This window comes from Vespa mandarinia, chromosome 13, assembly GCF_050613455.1.
Source record: "Vespa mandarinia isolate Hongniang chromosome 13, ASM5061345v1, whole genome shotgun sequence".
In the NCBI taxonomy this organism is placed as follows: Eukaryota; Metazoa; Arthropoda; class Insecta; order Hymenoptera; family Vespidae; genus Vespa; species Vespa mandarinia.
The window spans coordinates 509,316-533,991 of NC_140822.1; the positions used below are offsets into that span (position 1 = coordinate 509,316).

The 24,676-nt window shown below is 41.5% G+C and overlaps 2 protein-coding genes across 3 annotated transcripts in view; both read right to left on the reverse strand.

Moving 5' to 3' along the window:
* The window catches only part of bru3 (CUGBP Elav-like family member bruno 3), a 412,883-nt gene that overhangs the window by 336,086 nt on the left and 52,121 nt on the right, over positions 1 to 24,676 (reverse strand). The window lies entirely within an intron of this gene.
* On the reverse strand, positions 4,501 to 6,867 carry LOC118444112 (royal jelly protein-like protein). The gene is made up of 3 exons (XM_035872061.2): positions 6,062 to 6,867; positions 5,429 to 5,835; positions 4,501 to 5,068 (listed from the first exon to the last, which is right to left on the reverse strand). The coding sequence occupies exons 1-3, from the start codon at positions 6,413 to 6,415 to the stop codon at positions 4,585 to 4,587; spliced, it is 1,245 nt and encodes a 414-aa protein (XP_035727954.1). The 5' UTR covers positions 6,416 to 6,867; the 3' UTR covers positions 4,501 to 4,584.

Genomic DNA, 24,676 nt, shown 5'->3' on the forward strand with positions numbered 1-24,676 from the left:
AGCGACCGGGATTTTAACGTCGAGCACACTCGTTTCGAGTCGATAGGTCCACTTCGGCTGCTTGGGAAGCAGTCGACATGGTCCAGCAACTTCTCTTCCTCTTCGATCCTACCCTTTTGCTCTAACAGCTAAACCATCACTTTTGAATCCATAAAGAGAACGAGTCGTCCTTGCCTATTCATAAATATCGGTTAAAATCGACCGTGGATATGTTCACCTGGATACGCAAAGTTTACTTTTCACTAAATCCCGAAAGGCGACTATGCACAAAGTTATCATAAAGAGGAAGCATCGAAGGGATTCTCTGCGACATATTCTCTGTATTTCTCTCGGAGTACTTTTTCTCTCGAGATACACTAAAATTTCAACATACGAACCTAACTCGTCTTTTCAGCTATGTATCACCCTTGTTTCCCTTTTGCCTTTCTCTTACCCTCTTCCTCCCCACTCTTTCTCTCTCCCTCGCGCACTCTCTCTCTCCCTCTCTCTTTCTCTGCGATTCCAAGGCTCTGGTATTATTAAAATCATTATTTCCGTCCGTCTCTCAGTATTCATACTGAAATAAATAAACTGTACACGGCAGGGGAGAGTGAGAGCGAGAGAGAGAGAGAGAGAGAGAGAGAGAGAGAGAGAGAGGGAACTGTATTACTTTCAAGGGACGCGGGAAATGGGCTCGCGTATATACCAGGAGACCTCGCAAATGTACAGAAACGAATAGGCGGAAATATTACGAGCGGAGAGAGAAAGGAAAAGCGTAAGAAGAAAATGGAGAAAGAAAGAAAGAAAAGAGAGTAAAGGCGTTGTGGAGTTCACTTTGTATGCAGGCAAGAGTGGCGGATCGAGCGACCAAGGAAGTTGCATTATATCTATGTGTTAGTCCTATGATTCTTCTTAGTCTTTCTTTTTTCACGAGGAAAGTTCACAGGTGGATTTAAGCTTTACTTTGTTCTAATAGTCGACAAGATTCGCGGCCGAGAAGATAAGAAATTATTTTCCGTGTAATATGAAAGAAGTTTTAACGTGTCATTGAAACAAAACGTAACATACTCGCGCAATGTGGTCTGGTATTTGCAAGGAAAACGCGAATGCATTACGATGTTATCATTGACGCAGTATGTTTAAAATAAAACAGAATGGGAAAAGATGGAAGTCCAAAGGATGAAATTGAATAACGATAACAGGTTGCCATTCGCATTTGCAAACGTCAATATCGTTTGATAGCGAGCGCATGAAAAAGAGAAAACAACCATCATGAAGTTAAACGCGAGACCTTCATGCTCGTCCATTCGTGGCGGAGATAACGAATGGTACAAGTCAAAATAGCCACACCTTCACTAAGACGAAATACGCGCACTCGATTCGTGCTTCACCGGCTGGCTGCTGCTTTCTACAGTGCGCCTTGCACATACGTGTTTGCGTTGCGAAAGCGCCATTCCAAGCGGAACTAACGGTAACGAACGGTTACGAACGTAAGGGACCGGTTCGCAGAGTAAACGACATTTCACTCGAACAGCGTCACGCTCACGCTAGTCAGCCAGCCAGTAAGAGGAAATAGAGGGAAAGAGATGGCGAGATTGGATAGACGACTGAATCGGTGAGAAGCGTAAGTACGGATTGGTGACTCTCAAACTTTAGATACGAAAGGATGTCCACGTAGAGAAGAGAAAAATTCTAATGTCATAGATATCGAGAGGCATCGTACGTAGAGCACAGTCGACTTTGAAAGTTTCAAATTTGTTCGATCGATAGAAAACGTTTCTCTTCCTCTCCCTCTCTTATAGTAACGATCCTGATAGAACGATGGAGAGGGCACGTTCATGGTCGAGATAGGAGTATCGTGAGAGTTCCCGAGTGACGGACGATTCTAGTGCGCAATGGCGCGCGACATCTCTAAACTTCTGGCAAGCCCGGCGCACTGAGTGCGTTTCGCTGGTTTATAGCGTGCTCGTGGTTTAACGGATTCCGGGCGTTCGGTCCTGCTACAGCATCATCCACTCGCAGGCAAGCGTTGTTGCTTCGAGAGGGCAGCCGGTTCTTCGAATTGTACTGTCTCTCAGGCCGGTGCCTGCATCTGCATCTGCATCTGCATCGAGCCGGAGGTCGGATAGTAAATTACACGTTGACTAGAACTGACAACCGCAATGCGTGCCATACGCGACCGTCGTGTACTGCCCTCTTCTCATTCTCACACTCACTTCCTGTACAAGACGGCGTGCATTTATGCATGCTTACTTCTATATTATCGAAAATCGCTCGCTGAATTATATGAGATAAAGTATCTTATTAAAGGCGAAAAAAAAAAGGCGATATTCTCCGGTACTAGCAGTTTACGCCGAATCGTATTCCTACTCTACGATATTAAATCAAGAAATAGATAATGAATCCTACCGATCCCGACATACATACTTTACGGGAAAAGTTATTTATTGCGAATTCAATTCTTTCATAAATTCTTTAATCTTTTACGGAATATGGAGCATTTTATTCCTGCAATTGAAAATTTCATCGTTCGTAGGTATTATATTTTCCAATTTCAGATGATAAGATTGACATTTAAATTTCAAAACGCTAGAATATACAATGAAACGTCCAAGGTTTATAAACGTATCTACCTAGCATATCGTAGCACCTATAAAGAGAAACGCGCAAGCGCGCGCGCGCCTTCACACCGTCTTTTCTTTCCGGAAGACGGCATATTACAAAATCCTACTACTGGCTGGCATAGACCCCGCCGACATTGACTAGGCTGCTCGCCGTACACGTGGGTATCAGTGCCAAACACCGGTAGTTATGTATATTAGGAGCAGTAAAACTGATGCAAATTTATTTCGAAATTCTGCGCCGCTCTCGTAAAATCGTTTTAAAACTACCCTCGTAAAACGATTTGAGACCTTCTCCGTTCTTCTCCCTCTTCCTTCTCCGTTACTTTTCTGTCCTTCTCTTCCTTCTTTGCTCCCACGGGAAGTACCGCTTCGAGGCTTCAAGCCGGAAAGGCGTATCACGTCTTAAATAAATCGTTCACTTTCCGCCTTTAAAGCAACGACCTTCTCTTTCGACGTCGTAGAAATGCATAGTAGTCGATACGATCGTTTCTCCTATATCTTCAATTCTTTCTCTCACTCTTTCTCTATCTCCCTCCCCCCCCCCTCTCTCTCTCTCTCTCTCTATCTATCTCTCTTGTTTTATTTTTAATTATATACGATAAATAAATATGAGAGGTATGAAACCACGAATCAACATTTTTTAGACCTTAGGTACATCGTATAAACAAGGAATACCTGAAACACAATCTATGGCGGAAACGAAATTTGTTCCGGAGGCAAACGAGGAACTTTGGCGTTCGTTTGAGATCGTGCTGGAACAAGAGCGAGAGAGAAAGAGAGAGAAGCCGTGGTCGTTGAAGGGGAACGAAAATTTAAGGTTAGCCGTATATTATCGCGATGAAGGGATTGTCTGAGGTTAACTGCCAGACCTTTGTAAGAGAGTGTGGCGCGAGCAGGCGAGAGCGAGAGAGAGAGAGAGAGAGAGAAGTGGAAGGAGGAAAGGTAAAAGAGGTTGGAGGTTGCACTATGAATATGCTGCCATTAGTCACACGCCGAACCGCGCCATAGAAAGAGAAATAGGTGACACGAGTTTCGCGGAATTGCGCGCCCTATTGGTATCCCCAGGGTACCGCGGGAGTAACGTGAACAATTCCTCGTGAATGCGCATTTGTCCCACCTCCCAACGACGAGCTCTTCTGCCGCTAGGCGGGTTACTGACTATTATATCCCTTCTCCCGCCTCCGTCTCCCCCCCTCCACAGATAGATAGGAACGAGGAGAGGTGCTAGAAGAGAATAGGGAGAAGCGGTATCCAAAAGGTCGATAAAACTTACTCAAATCCCCAGCAAGAAGCACGCCGTGGCATTTCTGTAGTCCACAAACTTTAACAACGGTACCAAAACGTCCCTTCAACACGATCCTTCCAGCCGCTATCCAAATTCTCTGTCTTATCACAAAGCTACGTCGTTCGAAACATTAGCTCTCTAAGCGACGACCCTGTCACCGACAGACTTTATCGTTACATCTCAAAAGGCAGCAATGAAACGGTTAACTAAATTACTATATGTTACCTGTCACTCGCAGACATTGCTTCTCCCTTCCCTCTCTCATTCTCTTGGATACAAACTATCTCTGTCAATGAGCCCTATCCTATTCTCATGGATAGTCGGATGTTCTTCCGTTTTGGATACTACATTCAGCATTTGGAAAAGCCTTGAAAGCACTTTGCACGCGATATTCTTGTAAACGAATAGAGAACGGATCTAGACTATAGAGAAGGAATGAGAGAGAAAGAGAGAATCGCGTCCGTGACTAGCTGCATTCGTGTACTCTATGGTTGATGTAGCGGCCATAAACGTGGCTCGTTAGTGTCAATAGTTATAACCGCAGAATTGCTATCTGTGGAAACGTAATTCTAAAATCAAGCGACGCGAAAGCAACTTAACACTGTTTCCTGAAGAATTTAAGAGACGTGCTCGATCCTTTATTTGAAGTAAATTCGATATTACATTAAAAAAGGGAACATATATTTTTATATAACGTTATATTTGATGCCAAAATGTCATATTAGGTTCTTTATGTCTCAATGGCGATGGTTCACATCTGGTGCCCCTGATTATATCGTCTACTTTGCCTCTGATTAAACGAAAGTTCGTTTCTGTCGGCTTCAACGTCTTGTTGATCGTTTTTTGCAGTCTGTTCGTGTTGAACCACAGCTCCTCTTCGCCGTACTTGTTCGTGATCACTTTAATTCCGCTAACGTACTGTAAAGTTTCCTCGTCTTGAGAAATTATAACGATATTCTCAGGGGCGAACGGTTTCTCTATGTCCCAACAAGCGATAGCCGTTAATTGGACGAGTTGAAAAAATATAACACCTCGTCGGGAAGTCGCCTGTACGCCGGCCTGGCTAGCTCGCTTGTAATTTGAATGAAATATAACAGGCTCGCGAAATTCGCTTTCCTTCAGCGACAGTGTGTCCATGAATTTCTGGTAATAACTAGCGAGCGAGTTGAAATACAGATATCTGAAAGTATTATTACGGGTCATTCATTAGCAAAAAAAGAGAACGTACGTTCGATTCGTTCAGGTTCTACGTTCCAACGCGAATTCGATCTCAATCGTTTCGAGGCATTATCGTACCGTGTCGGCGATCGACAAAAGGGCAAAGCGAAATGATCCAAGATATGTTTTGAAACACGACCAAAAACCGGTTTTCGTTCATGACAATTCGAGCTTACAAAATACGATCGAGTTGAGTATTTGATCGACGCGAAATATAATTTGCCAATTGATTCGAAACCGAATTAAAGTGCAAAAAAAGAGGAGAAATATAAGAGAACAACCTTGAAAAGCAGTGACTCGAGACGAATGCTTATTAACGCACCTGTGATCGTAAAATCCGACTGGCGAGAGCGACATACCAAGGGTTCCGTCGGTCAGATTGAACCACTCCCCGGCAATCGTGATGTTCATGGCATCCTCGTCCGGACCAAATGCATTGCCGGCCGTGTTCGAAAGTCGCCAAGAATTATTTTTGTAAAGATCATACACGAAAATGCCGTTCTGATCAACATCGGCAACGTAGAGGTACGCGTCAAAGCACGCCTTACCAATGTCCACGATTGGTGTGACTAAGGCTGCCTTCCCATACAATACCTGATCAGCGGGTATTATGTATCTGTGGATCAATTCATCTTTATCTAAATCAAATATCAGGATCTTCGTAGGACAGACGGCATTTCTTCCTATCCTTCCAGTATCCACGACCCATAATCGATTGCACTCGTCTATCTGGACATTTTATACCGTAAATTATAACGATGTTTCAAGAATAAATTTTAGAAGAAAATTTAATGAAATGTCGAACTAAACATATAGATAAATCTGTCGTGCACAACTCTAATTTGAAAGATTTTAATTAATTAGTAGAAACAAAATATAGACAATAGATAATTATCATTTATTTAGTTCGACTTAATGACTCTACATTTGAAAATAAATGTTCGACCATATTTACCGCCAGTCTATATACAGATATAATGCTGTCGCAACCGGACACCGCCGTGTGCCATTTCCAGTTAGGATAAGGAATTAACAAAGGGCCACCTGGGCCAGTTAAATTGCTCAGCACAGAAAGAACGATCGGAGTACCGTGTAACCATTGTGGACTTGTGACAAATATTCGTCCATATCTATCGACGTCAACGTCTTGAGTAAATGGGTTGCCGAGAGTAAAATTTCTTCCGGTCAAATGAACGGCCGGATAAACCCAGTCCAGGTACTTCCATTGATAAGCCACCTCCAGATTAGAACCTTCGATACGACCGAACAATTTCAAGAGAAAAAAAAACAAACTTAATGAGACTTTCATTGCTTCTAGTGATTTTTTCACGCACTTGTAAAACAAACGATCTATTATAAAACTTCACTCGCGTTTTTCTATATCGAATTACGAGGGAATTCGATCCTTCGATATCTTAATGTAGCAGATTCTTTCGAAAATCCTTGTCTCAACTGTGTCCGCGAACGAAACCACACTGCATCGCAGAGTGGGTAAGTGGATATTCTGAACAGTAGCGTAAGATGTTTCTCCAGTACTGGTACCAGAACCGGCCAAGCGCCCCACTATTGTAAGTTTTTTTCAGATTATCTACATCACGGCCCACTACTACTTTTCCGTTTATGCTAATCGAAAAGTCTGGTACGCGTGCGACTGGATAGCTGCCAGATGGTCCATCGTGCGCGTTATGATTCGTCGAGTTATCAGAAAAGCATGGATATTCCCAGAACAAGAAGGCGCGATGTTATCCATAGAAACATGAGTCGTATAATAATGTGAGCCAACATTCTTCGTTTAACATAATAAAATTTTCCTTTTATTTCTTTAAACGTTATAATTAGACTTAAATAACCGGATACTAGTTAGTTATATAAAGATGACGCAAATACGGCGTTATTTCAATGCGTTCGGCTTATTTAAAGGCTCGTAATATTTTTAATTAGCGAGAAAAACTCATACTGTTTAACTAATGGAAACGTATATTAATTGTACGCATGCAAATCGAAAAACACTAATGGAAAGATAAACCAGTTTTTAATTGCGTAATATCGATGAAAGAGGAATGAATATAAGAGAAATTATGTCAACTATTAGCATTTCATATAATTTCCTAGTTTCTAAAAGGAAAGAAGAAACATCATTTGTTTCTAAAAGGAAAGAAGAAACATAAATGATTTCTAAAGAAGTTTCTTTATTTAGAAACAAGTTCTAATATGGTGAGTCAACCGAAGAGAAACAGGCATTTTACACTTCATACATCGGATATGAAAGACTATTGCGAAGGTGCAATGATTTGATGAAATTAGAAAAAGCAAAAAGTTGAACAAGGTGCGGCGATGGAAAGAAAGGTAAACGCAGTAGAGAAAAAATAGGCAAGGTATCGCTGATACTTTGACTGAAGGCTATCACATAAATTAGCAAGGATGCTCCCGTAAGATTACTTTCCTTTGATCATAGCTTGCTGTCAAAGCAACGGCTCTTGATGCCATGGAAAGTAGGTTACGTTATGAGCGCAAGTGTTCACGCTGGTATTTCTTTTTTTTTTTCTTCTTCTTCTTTTCACGTGCATATTCACCGAATAATAATAAACCTTTGACGTTATCGCTCGCACGTATGCCAAATTGTTAACGTTGGTGGTTCCCTTTATGCATCAAAGCAGAACTGCATTTTTCACGTTCCTGCTACTTGGCACGTTTTCATTTAAGGTCACAATAATTAATCTCCAGAAACAATGATACATTTAAGGTACTATAAAGTATCATAACAACGGAACACCGAAGAATTCTACGTATTTAAAAACTAATAAGTAGTTTCTCGGGTTAAGCGAAACTCTTTTCCAACAGCTGTTATACCACGATCACGCAATGTGGCTATAAGCGTGCTTGGGAGCGCAGTACGCTTTTCATCGCGAGATGCAGAGTCTAATTTTTTTGTCGGCTGGTCTCGAGGTTTGAATTGCATTACGCGCTTCTGCCCGTATCCGAGTGAAGCAAAACTACATTTGCCGAAGAGAAGTGGAAACCATAAATCACTTGGCTAGTCACGTTTAAGCCAAACTGGAAGACAAATGGCCGGCTAATTTCAATTTTAATGCGTGGATCCGAAAGGTATTGCGTTGGACCGGATTGGATGGTTTTGATTATCATTATAAGACGGCTCTCTGCGGAATGCCGGACATCACAGTGACTAAGAAGGAAAATACTTTAAGTGGAAGAAAGTTACAATCAAAGTTTTAATTCGTTAACTCGAAAATCGATCGTTCTTGCGGAAGATCATTTCTTCTGGATGGCCGAGCGCGTGCAAACCACTCGGACTTCCTTCGAAATGAATTAATGAGAAAATAGAAAGTACCCGTGGTCATTACGCTTGCCGAGACTTAGTGTTCGGAAAAGATATCCGGGTCAATTAGGTCAACGATAATAACTTGTCGAGATGACAAGAGGGAGATTGTCGAATAAAATAACGAGCGTTTTAAAAGCGTTGATTATTATCGGAACGCGTAACGAGCGTGAGAAAACAGTAAAATGTCACTTTGTTAGAGTTTACTTTTTAACATTTTTTCACCGTTGCGGAAACATACTCCTATAATTTAAATACTCTAAATCATTGATCGATTGAAATCAAAAGAAACTAACTGAACGATCTGTTAAGTTGCCCGTTTGTTATTCCTTGCGGCTAGTGTTTTGTAACGTTCATAGTTGGCTATTTTATATATCGACAAGAGACAAGAGAGGCTTCCAAAATATGTCTCACTCTTCGATAGAAATAGTTCTTCTTTGCTACTTCCCTCTATCTCTTCCTCCTCCTCCTCCTCATCCTCCTTTTCCTCCTCCTCCTCTTCTTCTTCTTCTTCTTCTTCTTCTTCTTCTTCTTAAACTGAGTTTAGTAAACCATCCTACAAGGCAAAGTTCTGAACGTACGGGTGGCATCGAAGAAGGAGCGTAAAGTCGGAGACGCCGTAAAAGTTGGCTAGAGTCAATTTTGCAGTTGAAATTGGTAATACGATTTGTAACGAAATATATAGTCGAAGAGAGCAAAACTGGAAAAAGAAAAGAAAGGTGGAAAAGACGTCAAGCATGGTTGAAAAACGAGCCTTGTAACTTTTGTCCACTATCTCTTTCCTTTTTTCTCCTATCCCCATGGATGACATTCACTGGACCAATCCATTCGGAGTTTGGTGTCACGGACACGTCTACCTTACAAAACGTGACAGCCTTGCGGGAAGACGTTGTACGTGACTGTCGTACCAACGAGAGATAGCACAGGAAAGCACGTTTTCGTGAAGAATGCGAATAATTAATTAATTATTACGATAAAAGGCAAATAAGAGAGAGAGAGAGAGAGAGAGAAGCGTTGAACGCAGTTGAGTTTGGAGGTCTCACGCACGATAAATTCTACAGCGAGATAAATAAAGCGTCACGGACGGCGTAAAGCGGAGCACAGTTTTACTCTCACATTAGCGTCGTCCGTAACGCAAAAGTATGCTACTCTGAATTTCTATTCAGTAACGAAGACACACAAGGTGTCGCGAAAGCCGCTATTATCACGCTCGGATAACAGACTTAATGTCTGTAGGAGGAAAAGAGAGTAAAAACTTTTGCATTTACGAAAATATGTGAATGCGTGTGCGAACACATTTTGAACGTTTATTTTTTTCCTTCTCTCTTCCTCTCTCTCTCTCTCTCTCTCTCTCTCTCTCTCTCTTTTATATTTTTTCTTTTCATTTTCTTTTACTTGCTCCTAAGAGCGATTTTTAGAATGAACCCTTGAAGTAAGCATTCCTTACAAAACTTTTTAAACGTGGAAGGACGGTGTTTTAGCAAGGCGACACTTCACGTCCCCAGTTTTACTACGCAAATGGCAAACTATTAGGAAGCACGAGTATAATCTGCAAAAATGCAATAATAAGCGGCATACAAAGTGAAAAACGGTCGCGAACTTCTTCCAACCCCTTGACCTCGACCACCCTTTTCTCTTTATCTCTTTCTTTCTCTTCCTGAACCTTCTCATCTCTCCACCTACCAGCGGAGCTACCATCGCCAGTGTAATACTCCAAATGAAAACTTACGCTAATTAAACCGTTAATAGCTGGCCGCGCATGTACGTAACGACCTGCGGTGGTTACTTAATTCCGAGAAAATGAAACGTTCGGACTCTGCGTGCATGTAAACACATCGCTCGCCTATCTCCTTTCTCCGTATTCGCGAGAGCGTGAGTATTCGCGCGAGCGCACAGCGTGTTCGTCGTGTGCACGGCCGGTCGTCGCTAGCGAAATCGTACTTTTTGTTCCTTGCACTTTTCGGTGCATTTTTAACATCCTTTCTTTTCCTCTCATCCGGATCTGTGTTTCGTTAAATCTCACGAGAGGTCCAGGCCGCGGGCTGCCGCACATTTTCCTATGTTTCTTTTTTCTCTTATTCCGACTACGTATTAACAGAGCCATGAAAAAGAATTGAGAAAGTGGAATTAACGTTTGTTCGTGTATCGCTAGTATGCGACTAGTAAAAATGTCTGCACGTTTTTTAAAAACCAAATCATTATGACGGGACGACGCGTTGTAGAAATATTAAAAAAAAAAAAAAAAAGAAGGTTTAAAAAATGAATGATCAAGAAAAAGTATGTCGGATTACTATTAAATTTATACTTTCTTTACAAGTATTTTAACGATCCAACGAAATCGTGGTATAAAATTGTGCAAAAAAACGCACTCGTCCGTAAATGGACTCGAAAAACAGTTGAAGCACAGCAAAGAGAATAATTAAGCCGCATTTCAAAGGAGTTTCGTGTCGCCGTTCTCCGACCGAGAAGCAATCTTTTTCGATCGATTCTCTTCCTTAATAGAGAAACCCTCGCGCGCGACATAAGAGAAAGAGAAATCGATCGAATATCCCGATGCCTATCCGTGGCAACGTGCAGGGAAATTGAACTTGCGAAAGGAGCGAATACGAATTTGAATAACGCAATTCACCGAGTTAAGTTTCGAAAGAGGCATTAGAATGCAACAGCTGGCACTGTTTCTATCGCTGAAGCTACTGTTCTCGTTCATGAAAATCTTCGTTATCGAGGATGTGTCTTCCATATAAATAGTTCATGAAAATAATGTGTATATATAATAAATAAAAGTGAAATTGTTAGAAAAACCAAAGGTCGAAGATTAGAAAGTTTCGACCGAAACAAGTAGTCTTTTTCCTCCTTCTCATCTCGGCCAACCCCTTTTCCGCAGCTTGTAGTCCCTCGAACGGCACTAATATGGAACTTTAATTATCGAGAGTGCCTGCACCGCCCATGACTTTACTTTTTCCGGAATAACGAAAATCTTACAACCGAGAGTATATTCTCCGCAATTTTTCTTATTCCATACGACGACAATAGGACGACAGTGTCAGACGTAGCAACGTCGTTAGCTCATGTTAGTCAAGTAGGATTATTCTGGCATCACCTGAATCTTGTAATGTTTTGTTGCGTAAAAAGAACTGTATCTCTTCGTCGGCATGGAACCTGTGCCATATCTAAACCCTATTCCCTTGTTTTTTTTTCCTTTAACCTGTCCTTTTCCGTCAGTATTTCTCTTTTTCTAGTTCTCGCTAGCCTTCGCTAGCTCTCCATGCAACCCCAACGCGCACAGTCGCTTCCTCTAGTCGTGGAAGAGCGACGTCTTGCTAACAAGAACCTGAAAAGATCTCCCAAGTAAGATCGAGGGTGATTTATCACCGTATCCATGGCCCTATGTGCACTTTTTCTATCCTTTTTTCCGCGTGCCACTTCTTTTCTTCAACTCTCTCTATCTCTCTCTCTCTCTCTCCTTCTACCTTCACGTCATTCCTTTCTGCCCGTCGTGAAATCTACGTGTGCACAACGGGACCAATCACCGATCCCTGTGCGATCGAATCAACCTTTTTCTCGAATAGAATTACTTCGATACGAGGAACAAATCTCCCGTCTCGACTACGTCGAGATAACTATATGGAAAATTCTATAAATCGAGATTCAGTAAAAAAAAAGAAAGAGAAAAAAAGAAGAGTTCATCGAATGATTATTTCAAGGGTAGGCAGGTGAACGATATTTTTACAAATTAGTCCCTTCCGTACGATTTTTACATTTTACTTGAAAACGAGTCAATTGGTTACATTTATGAAATAAAAAAAAAAAAAAACCTCGGTTTCGTAGAGAAGCACGCACAATGTCCCCGACAAAACGGATTCGTTTCAATCGTTCTTAATCGAGTAAGTTCCGCATATAGTCGTTTGTTCTGATCCAGTCGGTGTGGGCTATTCCACGTGTGACCCAGTGGAGAACACAATGGTCGCTGCTTTTTTCCCTCGGTTCGTTGTCAGGGAGCACTGCCTGTGTAAATACGATACGGCACTCGCTTTTCGTGCTTTCAAGCACAGTTAAAAAAAAGGAGAAGGAGAAAGAGAGAATGGGACTGGGTTGAAAACAGCGGAAAGAGTAGAAGATATAGATGGAAACGGTGAAAGAGCAGCGGAGGTCAGTTCGGTCGTGAAATCGAAATTGCCTGACTCGGTTTTCAATTTACAGTTTGTAGGATGGTACTTGCCTTGACTGTACTATGCGGAAGACCCGCTTAAAAATAATATTTTCTTTCTACAGTCTCTCTTTTTCTCTCGCATTTCTCCGAAGTTTTTTACCAAGTTTTTGCTTCGTGCGATCGACGTAGAGATCCTCGTAGAAGTCAGACGAGAAGACAAAGAAGAAGAGAAAAAAAAGGAAAAAAAAAAAAAACAAAAAGAAAAAGAGATGTGAACGAGAGAAGCAATATAAGCGAACGATCGGTGATGTTCTTCGAAATCTACGGAATTAAAGTTCGACGATTTCTTACACCGGACAGCTTATTAATACGATTATCGATTTTAAGTTTTTTCTACGTTCAACGATCGATAACTCCAGCCACATCCGTAACTTGACTTATAGGAGGAGGACTAGAATTGGCAGGGCGGAGAAAAACGGACCGGCTTGATTGCTAGGCCGATCGCAGACAGTGATTTGAGGCAATCTACCGGGTTCTTGTTACTCCTGACGACGAGTAATAACTGTAATGGGAGACAGTCTTCGAGGGTTACAATCGTTCTTCTTTCGTACCTCTTCTTCGATCTCATTGTCGAATTCGGTTAGCGAGTTTGCCCGTTTAAATCGTTCCTACAGAATACGTGACGCGTGGAAATGGCAAAAAAAGTGGATTTAGGAAAGATTGATGGATCGAATGACTCTTAAAACTTTAAACTTTTATTTCCATTCTTCGAAGAACCTATTCTCACAAGGGATCTGATCTCTCGATCATTCGGAGTTAATGGGTGGGTGGATATTAATTAAAAAGAAAGACCAAATCATCTAAAAAAAAATGTTCAAAAACGTAATATAAATGATTCTTCTTCAAAAGAGATAAATTTTCTACATGAAAATAGTATCGCAGAAACATCGTGCAATTTAAGCGGCTCATTTTAATCTCTTCGATGAAGAATTTTGCAATAGTTTCGATGCGAGTCTCCAAAGTTCCAGGTTTCGCACATACCTACTGCATAAACTATTTCCAATATAATACTCATTGTCGTAGAGAAAACGATGAGGCCTCTCTTACATTGCATCGAAGGAACCGTTATTTTCATAACGGCGGGCGACGTCGTTTATGCGAGAAGGCCATCGAGAATACGACGACCATTTGTATCGTTATAGATATTCGTCGAGACGTTCGCCGAGATCTCCTTATCGTAAAAGCGGAAATGTACGAAAAGCTGTATTCCGACTGTTCTGGCTTTTTCCGGCCTTCCTTGATATTCCTTTCCGTTTGTTTTCACTGCCGATAATAGCTGAAGAATTTATGTGAAGTAGGTACTACCTCGATCTTCACGTGATTTTTAGCTGCATTTTTTCCCCGTCATATTAATTCTCTGTCCGTTCTTTCTTTTCCCTTTTTTTCCTCTTCCTCGAGAAGGAAGAAATATTATTAGGCATCAAGTGATTTCTAAAGTATCGGATGTAACATTCAGATTAAAAACTCCAAACCAAATGAAAATTAAAAAATTTCGCTCGAAATACACTAGTGACAATCCAAACAATGGCACAGAAAGTCAGACGTCGACTTAATTACATTTCCAGCGAAATGTTAAATATCTGAAGCTTATGTACATTGTAGCCGGAGGTCGGTATAAAAATTAGCGAAAGTTTTGTTTGACATTCGCGTATGCAAACATACATTTCCACTTCTACTAGTAGGCAGTATGCGGAGAAAGTGAGACAGAGGGAAAGAGCGGTCTCCGTGCTGTTAGAGTTAGCTTTTGTCCTTTAGAAGCTTTTGTCCGACATTCTTTTCCTAGGCTCTTATATTTCGCGTTTTCCAATACAATTTCTCTTTCTCTCTCTCTCTCTCTCTTGCTCTCTCTCTCTTTCGTTTAGAACAATTTTTCGCGTTACACTTCATTTATCATCGAATCAAACGCGATATCCCATTGGAACGAACGAAATAATATCGAATTTATACGGAGCTTGTATCAAATATAGGACACGAGAATGAAAAAGATTTAGTAAAAGTTTATTCATTCGATCGAATACCGCGACTAGTCGTTAAGAATAATAATTACGATCGTATTATAGGAAAGAGTGAGAAGAAGAGTAAAGAAAATAAAAAATCGTACTGATGAGTTTAATGAGCTCACCATATTCATGAATTTTCGCGGGCTACGACTTTATTGCAGGAAATGATAGGGTGAAAAGAGAAAGAGAGTGAGAGAAGAGAAGGATGGTAGGGATGAGCGTCGCCGCGCGACGGGTCTACCTTTAAACAGAGCCATCAATCTTAGCTTAATGAACTCTTAATTATTTTGAGGACACGGTAGAGCGGGAAGGCAAACTGCCCGTATAATGGAAGTGCAAAATGTTCGCAACCAGCACCGCTATACGTGAGCGTGAACATCAGGAGGAGGAAGAAAAGCTGCGGTTCGGAGGTGCTATTAGATAAATATAGGGAGAGAAGGCCATCGCTGGGAAAACAAGGAAAATGAAAATAAAGGACACCGCACTACGATTCTCTCCTTCTTAAGCACCGAGCCAACTCGGAGGGAAAGGCATACTAATGGAGAGTTGAAATATTTCTCGGAGTTACCAATAGTGAAGGGATCAATGAACAAATCCAAAGGAGAAAAAAAAATCTAACACACTCTACGTATTTGATATTACAAAAACATACGGAGAACAAAGAAAAAGCGATCATTGTTATGAGCAATTCGCATAATAGAAAATATCGAAAGGAAGAAAAAAGTAAATACGTGGTACTGTAAGAAAAAATTAAAAAAAAATTCCGTGGCTCGAGTCGCAAGCGGCTTATAATATACACCGCGAAAATTACGTTGCCGCGCTCGTAGGCGTAACTTTGAAAATTACGCGAGTAGGGTATAAAAAGTTTCGGTGGAGGTGATCTAACTACTACGAAGTCAGTCCACGATGTGGTCCTTATTCACCACCCTCATGGGAGTTTGCTGCAGCACGGTTATTACTAGGAGACTTGCCGGGACTAGGCTTGCCGAACGTGCCGGCGAAAAAGTCCCTCTTTAATACGTCGAAAATTCAACAGAGTCTCATTTATGTATATGTATATATATATATATATATATATATATGTATATATATATATATGTATATATATATATATATATGTGCATATGCTGATGTACCTATATTAGAATGTAATCGAAGAGCGTTTGATTCTAAGCGAAAGAAAAACAGTTTCTGTAGATCAAGATTGAAAAGATCGGAACACGACAATGAGAGGAAAAGTAGACGATCGTCTTCGTTTGCCCAACGCTCTGACCCAAATTTCACCGCAGTTTCCGCGTCGTTGACGTAACACCGGAAAATGTTCTGCTAGCTTTTCCCTAACCCATCCTCATCTCCTACCATCATTCTCTTTTCCTTTCTCTCGTTGTCACCGTCCTTCCATCGGAACTTTCTTCGATTCGCATTTTTATGCTGATTCAGATCCCGATAAAAGAAAATACGCATCCCAAATTCTGACTCTTGAATTTATCCAAGACTAGAACAAGTTAGGTTAATGCATTTTACAGTTAGATGCAATAAAATTCTATTGCCGTGATAATGTCAGAGCAATTCCAATTGACGGAAATACAATGGATGCTATTTTATAGTTTAAATTTCGAAATAACTGACTCTCTTTAATTAAAACCAGAGAACTGTTAGAATTAGAGTGCCACAGGAAAAAAATATTACGAGCGATCGTTAATTTAATGTCACTGACATAATTTTGAGAAGCACGGACTGGAAACCACCGAACGAATAAGTACCTAAATGAATCCAAATAATCCAAAGTGGTCGTTTCGGAAAATCGAAGGACGATGTATCACGAAGACGTGTCTATTACTAGCGCATTTTGCGACATCGTTCGTTTCACTCCAGTTTCTCGAAATATCTTACGATAAAAATGATATTGTCTTCGATTCTAATTCCAAGGATAAAGATGGCGTACCATTTTTCCCCAGTTCTTTTGAACATAAAAATGTATAGTTCGTATATTGTATCTCGTTGTATTTCCTAACTCATATGCGTAAATAGACATGTGTCCTGAAAAAAAAAGAAAAGGAAAAGAAAAAAAAGAAAGAATACTGTCGCACCTGGGAAGGCATACTACTCGATATGCGACTGCGTACTCTTCATCGAATAAAATGTTACGTCAGCCATCGAACGTTCGTCAGAAAGTCAGCCTCGTTGGCTGACGGATACCGGGACTGGTCTGCCAGCCTGATAACGAAATTATCTTAATCCAGAGCGATCGATTGACAGTTAGTCGATTGCTCGGCATTGCTAGATGGTTGCGAGGGCTGACGGCAACACGATGTCCAATGTGTGGGGCACACGGACTCCAATTTGTGTCTCTGAATGCTTCGCAGAGAACTCCGACGGCAATCCTTTCTACCTTTTTCTATTTTCCTCTTTTTCCTTTACTAGAATCTCATTTTTTTTAATGCACTACGTTCTTGTTAACTTTTTGAATGGCAAAAAAGACGATTTTTTATGAAATAATAACTACGTAGAGAGTTCATTATGCATCTTCTTCCTTTATCGAACACGTACGTCGGCACGTAAACACAGATCTGATCATTCAGACGTTTACTCTGGATGCTACTCATTCTTAGATCAAGCATTGTACGACTTTTTCTTAATTAGTATTAATCGTTTATATTAACATATATTCTACAAAGAAAATACGAATTGAAAGTGGTACAAACGTATCGGCTAATAATTGGGAACCCTTCCAGCGTTACATAGTCCGAATAACGAGTGCAAATTGTATTTCCCATTCAATTATGCTTTTTTTCTCGAAGCTGATTAGGTTCTATAACGAACGTTCCGCATGATCACGTAATTGTAGATTGGATTGGATGCATTTGTTTCACGCGAGTGGATTACTTTCCCCACACGTCGTATAGCAGTAACGATACGGAACGATACAGAACGAACAATTAGCTCGTAATTAACTTTATTAAATTTCTCGCAATGATAACGAATTTATCGACCGTGCGTTTATGTAAATCTACACGTTTCCAAGTAGTCATTACGCGAATGTCGATTCGATTGAATGTATCGCGTGTAAAGGCTTTTAAAGCATCGAGTTGATGTTTATAAGACGTAAGAGTCTGCAAATGTAAACGTAGCGAGTTATTAATCAGTAACCTTGTCCCCATTTAAACATGAGAAGTTCAGTTATACGAAGGACGCCTATATAACATTGAACAGAATCGTTATACAACTGTCTGATAAAAAAAAACAACATTGAATTATGAATAACTATAACGGCTTATCGGAACATTACACAACTTGTGGTATTTACGTAAACATATTATTGAAAACCAATAGACTATGAATGAAACGTTCTTAATTGGTACTGTCGACAACAAAATAGTATAAATCAAAGTCTAAACAGGAATGTAGTGATATAACATATTATGTTTACACGTTAAAGAAACCTAGTATTGGACGTACGTGGACTGGTGGCCTAGAGAATAAACACCGTATTGATCACAACTTGAACGTAGTTAACTACCATCTTGATACGTTCCTTGATAAATCAAGAAATCCAACACAAATTGGATTATCCAACGGAAAGGAGGCAAATATTAGGATCGCCGTTGGAAGAACCACTGACGGCCTTGGTATAAGACTAAAATAGAAATGTCAGACTTGGAGGAGAATAGGATGAAAAGAAGGAGAGAGAGTAGGAGAAAACTTTCCTTGACAAACGTGACACGCCGAAGTGGAAGCACGTAGCAAGCAACGGAAAATGGTTGGCGCATTGCTTCAACTGGGGAAACGGCACTTGCAGATCTCCGAGCAATGGACGTGCTTCGCTACAGGGATTTATTAAAGTAATCTGCTTAACTCTGGTGACACCGAACCGGCCCCTAGACCGTTCTCCTTCATGCCATTCTAGGTTTCAGAAAGACCGAGAAAGAGAAAGAGAGAGAATGAAATCCTGCCTTACTCTACACTTCCACTTCTCTTACCCTATTCTCTTCTCTTCCTCTTATCTCTTTCTCTCCATTTCTCTGCAAAGTACACTTCTTTCTTCCTTTCCCACTGCCCCAGTATTACCACAGTGAGTGCGAAAATTAGATATTTTTGCTCGTTAATGGACGAATCTATGAACTTCCTGCCAAAGCGAATCTAACTTTATATTCTCTTTTAGTTTGCTTCGAAACGTCATTTATCGTTTGACCAAATCTATGTTCCTTTGAAATACGGGAGATGGGAAGCAGAAAGAGACAGAAGAGAGAGAGAGAGAGAGAGAGGAAAAAGTATGTCGAATATCCGAATAGATTACTATGTTAGCAGAAGCATCACTGATTCGACTATATCACCAATTTCATTGGAAGAGAACCTTCCCTTGTGTGACCAATCTCCTCGATAAAGATCGATCACTATTCGATGGGAGTGCATCTGTCGTAATGTTCTGGAAAGCTTTCGGAATGAGGCCGTGCATAAAAGACTGTACCCAGTGTCTACCGTGTGCCGCTGACGTGAAAGATTCGCGATTGAAGCAGAAGGCATCGATCATCGCTTTCAGGACATTGCTTTGATCGGAAAGTACATTTGCGGCTGTTTTCGTGCCGACATAAATATTTCCTCTCTCTCTCTGTCTGTTTCTCTCTTTCTCTCTCTGAGTCTTGAAATACATATCTACTTTTCTTCCTTTGCTATGAGATAATCCAATTTATTTAACATCGTCACCTCCATTATTGTAATAGCAGTGAATTTCAATAGAATTAGATTGCCAATGATAAGTTGACGGCACCAAAAGCCAACCTTTTTTGAGTACTAAGTTAAGAATAGTTTTTCACAATAACGATTTATTTAAAATCTTTGCAAACACAAACGAAGTAGGGTCGTGGGAAATCCGATGAATGAACATCGGCATGCACGATGAAAATCCCCGGTAATTTGAACGTCGACGAAACGTAGGCAGCGTGTTGGAGGAAGGGCACACGGTAGCTTTATTGCGAATTTATGCAATGTTTAGCCGCATGACCAATTAGAGACGGGGCAACCATTGCGGCTCTCGTAAGGCGCGCCACGGCCGCGCTATGCCCCTGGAAAAATTATGCTTATGCATAACCACGGTGGCGGCTTTATGGTAATATCGTGGTCCGTGCTGAAATCTTCTATGCGCATACATAGGCGCGCCGTGTTTCGAATCTCCCCCTCTCCTTCTCTAGCTCTCTCTCTCTCTCTCTTAACCCCCTCCACAAATCCGTGCTAGTGGTGTTGGCCTCGAGCGAGCCGCACCATTCGAATACATTACCGAAGCATCTCTTTATTTAGTGGGGTCCGCTATCGCGTGTATTCTTGCTCTTTCTCTCTTTCTCGATAAAAGTTTGTGTAGGTGTCCGTTCGACCATGAAACTCGACTATACACAGAATATAGATAGCCACCACACCACCTGTGCGTTTACTCTTTCGCTGACTCTGTCTCCCTTTCACTCTTTTCGCCTTACTCTATAGATGCGTCGTTGAATAATAAGTTTATAAATTCTATAGAGCGAGCGAAACATTTCCATATTCAAAGTAAGCGCACCGTAACTATTACTCGAGCGTTATTCCTGTTATTATCACGCCGGAAATATAAGCATTAGAAAATGAACAACGAGTACGCGCGTGGCCTTCTCGATCGCTAGGAATACGTCGTTTTCTCGTAATTCCGAACATGACTCTCATTTAAAGACAGTTAATTTAAGAGTAAGAGAGAAAGTGAGAAAGAGAGCAAAGGATTCCATGACAACGAAGCGGTGGTAGTGTTTCCTAGTGTGACAGAAAGACGAGTTGGTTGAAGAGGCCGACACATTCCGACGCGGTGATGCACAGGAGTGGAACGGAGAGGTCGAAGGTCGAGAAGGAACGGTCTAACCGCTCTTAGAAAAAGCTGAAGAATATGGCCGTAATTACAGTAAAACAGTAGAGCGTAGTTTCTGCGAGAGCAATCCCGCACTGCGTCAACCGGTTCCACTTTCCAAACGCGGACATTAATCATTCCGCAAAATAAATGTTTCGAGTTTTCCTGCCTCTTCTTTCCCTTTCTTCTTTTCTCGATTTATCCCTTTTTATAGTAAACCGGGCCATGTTTAAAAATAATCTCACATTGGAGTTGGAAGGAATGGAAAGCGAAAAAAAACGAAAAAAAAAAAAAGAAAAAGAGAAAAGGGAGGAAACGAAGATGAAGTTCTCGATGATGAATTAATCGAGAGTTCCATGGGGTTTATGCGCAGGATGTTTTGTGGGTTGTCACAGTTTTTTTTTTTCTCGAAGATGGATTAACGCTCTCGACTCTGCGAACTGGAAAATATTGAAACGAAAGCGGGCGAGCATCAGCAAGCACCGAGATCCGTATTTTTCTTTCGATTCTCAACATTTGGAACTGAGACAGACTTGGAAAGTTCATTGGGATAGAAAAAGAAAGAGGAATGTTACGGATTTAATAACCGTTCCCTTGAACTTCACATCCATGAAATAGCGTAAAAGTACATTTAAACTTGTCTACCTTTACAAGGAATTTAATTAAAGAAACTTCTAATTCTTGTCAGGCCACCTTGCCCATTCCACTTTTCTGCTTCAAACTAAACGAGATCTCCTCGTGTCTATTCTTTATTAAACCGATTCGTCCACTTTCGACGATCGACGTCGAACACTTTATGTCTGGAAAAATTTCTTCAAGGAGAAAGAAAAATCTGATCGTCAGAACCTACGAGAAGGGGGAATCTTTCGTCGAGAAAACTGGTTCCCTTCCAGGTTACTACAAGGAAAGTATCGAGAGAGAGAGAAAGAGAGAGAGAGAGAGAGACCAAGAGAGATAGGAGGGAGAAGGGCAAAAAAGATAAAAAGAGAAAACTGGAAATAGAATGACCAGAAGGGTTGGGATCGGTCGACGGGTGGACAAACGATATAAGATTCCACGCGGAAAGATGTTGTAATAAAAGGAACGGCTGACGCCGAGAAGAAAAAGAAGAGGTGGATGAAAAAGAGAAAAAGGGAGAGAAAAGAGTAGTGGTAGCCACTTGACGAGCTCGCTTTTCCTTTACCTCTGAGACTCTTCTCTTTCATCGCTCAAACGTTACACCCTTCGTCCGTCCACCTGACCCTCATCTAGCTATCTTTCTTCGCCCTTCTTTACCCGCCATCACGCTAAATGTGTTTTATATGACGGTCGACCGTAGTTCTCCTCCAAGCCGATAGGCATCGTTTAGGCGAACTTGCGCAACGCGCGCACGTCCCGATATAATTGACACCCAACCATGTTTATTCTCTCATCTTTTAATACGGATATTAACGACAAACAAAAACTGAGGATATTGAGCATGATCGATGAAATCATTACTTTATGAAAGTTTAATAGCTGCGGCGGCAAATAAATTCCTGCATTTCCGTTCGATTCACTAGGAGGATTCGAAGGAGAGAGAGAGAGAGAGAGAGAGAGAGAGAGAGAGAGAGCTTATTTGATCGATTGTATTATCGCCCCAGACGGATAAAAGGATTCGAGTATTTGAAGGAAATAATCTCTTCAATTAATCACTACGAAAGCTTTTTATTTCGATATAAATGACTGAGCGCGCGCGTAGCTTCTATTTGACGAAAGGAAATAAGATCTCTTTCTCTGTCTTTTCTCTACTTTCAAGATCCTTAGTTTACCGCGAAGCTTTATTTCGTAAGACCCTCGACGATAATCTTGAAGAAGGTGAGAGCTGATCGAGTCTCCTTGGTTTCTTCTCTCACGACGAACCGAACAATGCCATCACCCTTCTCGCCTTCAGCCACGCGAATCTTCTGGTTTTTTTCCTTCGAATTTACGTTTTAATAATGTGCGAGAGGCAAAACGTCACCGTCGACGTATACGAATTACGCGGTCGGCAGAATGCATCATTACGGCGCACAATGCAATGTCCATCAAGTCCACCCACCCCACTGTCGGAATATTCCTCAACACCCCTTTGCACGGCCATCTAGAGGTGGCGCGAGAAGGGTGGCCAAAGAGGAAAAAGGAAGGAGGATAGAAGAGGAAGGGTGGATGAGAGAAGCAGAGAAAAGTGTGGAAAGAGGACAGGAAGGAAAACGAAGAAAGAGAGATAGAAATCGTGGTATGTTTAGAGAGAGCGAGACGGGGAAAAAGAGTCGGCGGAGGGGAAAGGGAAGAGGCAAGGGAAAGAAGGAAAAAGAAGGGAAAGAGAAAGAACATCGTATTACTACCGTTGCGCTGGCGCGCAGAACTCGACCGTAGTCGATCTTGCGGAACATTTTAATGACAGCAGCTTACCACGCGCATTTAACGCATCCGCAATCGCTCGTCTTGGTTAGCGGAGCATACGCGCGCGTTCATCGAAACAACTCCCCAACGAGCGAGCATCGCGCCATCCCTCGCTCGAGGACAACCCTCTCACCTTTTTGAGTTCTTCTCTCCTTCCAATTTCGCCCTCTTCTTCATCATTTTCAAACATTTACGCTCGACCTCGCTTTACTGTTTATAATGCATACTCTTTTACTTTTATTTTCTTCTTTAAGCGGTCCAACAAGAATATATATTATAAATTATTATGAGAGGAACAGGAAAGGTTTTTATCTTTTGCTCTTTACCAAAAGAACCAAGATAAGCAAGAATAGATCTTCTACGTAGTTGTCGTCGATACTATGAACAGGATAGACTATGTCCTGTATATGAGCGAAGATAGATCGAGGAGTTTTCAATTTGGGCACAAAAATACGTGCATGTCGCCATTTAACATCTTAGGAAATTAATTTCTTTCGACTCGAGAAATATATGAAAATAGAACTATTCGATATCATATCCTTCGCATTTGGATATTTATACTTGTTTTTTTTTTCTTCGTATCCATGTCCAAACGATCCGAAAGAATCGAGAACTTTTTAAAAAGACAACGTTAAAAATGTGGAAAGGAAAGGACTGTTATCGGACTAAATTTTCGCACAATGTTTCCCAGGAGCGGTTGCATATGGGAGGAGGAAAGAGAAAAGGAACAAAGAAAAGAGAGGAGGAGAGAGAAAGAGAGAGAGAGAGAGAAAGAACGAGCGCGTGCCTGTATGTGTATATGTGTGTGTGAGAAAGAGAGAGAGAGAGAGAGAGAGGAATATTTGCAGAGGTAAGAGCTTCCGCGAGAGTCGAACAAAGTGGTCCTAATGGCGCAAAAACAAACTCTATCTTGCAAAAGTTGCGCCGCAGTCGACGCAGCACCACCCGGCCGACGACGAGAAAGAAGTAGAGGAGGAAAGTCGATGGAGGTGGTAGAAAGAAAAAGAAAGAGAGGGTAAGAGTAAGAAGAGGAAGGGAGTCGGTCACCACCACTGCCGACGACGCCAACAACGCCAACAACGACAACGACAACGGCGACGACGACGACGACGACGACGACGACGACGACGACGACGACGACGACGCCGTCGACGACGGCGACGGCGACAGGCATTTGTCACCGTGCCCCCCATGCGAGCAACGCCTTCCGTTTATGTAAACGTACAGCCACGCTGATGTTTACCTCTTTGCAAACCTAATTTTAGTTCCCTCCGGAACGAGAGACGGTGTGGAACTTCTTCGGTACCCTCTTCTACTTCTTCTTCTTCTTCTTCTTCTTCTATTTCCTCCTTTCCGTGAGAAGAACTTTCCGTTTTCCTTCTTTCTTTCTTTCTCCGTCCTACTTCAAGCCCCACACCTCTTTTCCTTCCTTCTTTCACTTTTCTCCAAGTTTCGCGCGCCATTGCGATCTTTTACCGTGCCATTGGGAAAGCAGAACTCACAGTTTCGGGGGGGGGGGGTCTTTCTGATAAAACAATTTTCCAGAAGGTCGTGAGGGAGAAACCCCCGTCTTCCCTGAGGCTTGGGAATATAACGAGATTCGCGGAAGGAATGAGAGACCTAGAACGAACGCGAAAATTTTTCCACTTTGACGGGAGTAGATCTCCGTTGCTCGATATTTTCAAATTCTTGGAAACTATGTACATATAAAGGAACCGTAAAACTGTAGGAAGAAAAAGAAGAAAAGAGGAAATGTG

Excerpts from the sequence above, each read along its gene's own strand:
- LOC118444112 (XM_035872061.2), bottom strand. The coding sequence starts at position 6,415 with ATGAAAGTCTCATTAAGTTTGTTTTTTTTTCTCTTGAAATTGTTCGGT. Across the intron at positions 5,836-6,061 it reads TATCTGTATATAGACTGGCG|ATAGACGAGTGCAATCGATT; the intron begins GTAAATATGGTC and ends TAAAATGTCCAG. Across the intron at positions 5,069-5,428 it reads GTCGGATTTTACGATCACAG|ATATCTGTATTTCAACTCGC; the intron begins GTGCGTTAATAA and ends TAATACTTTCAG.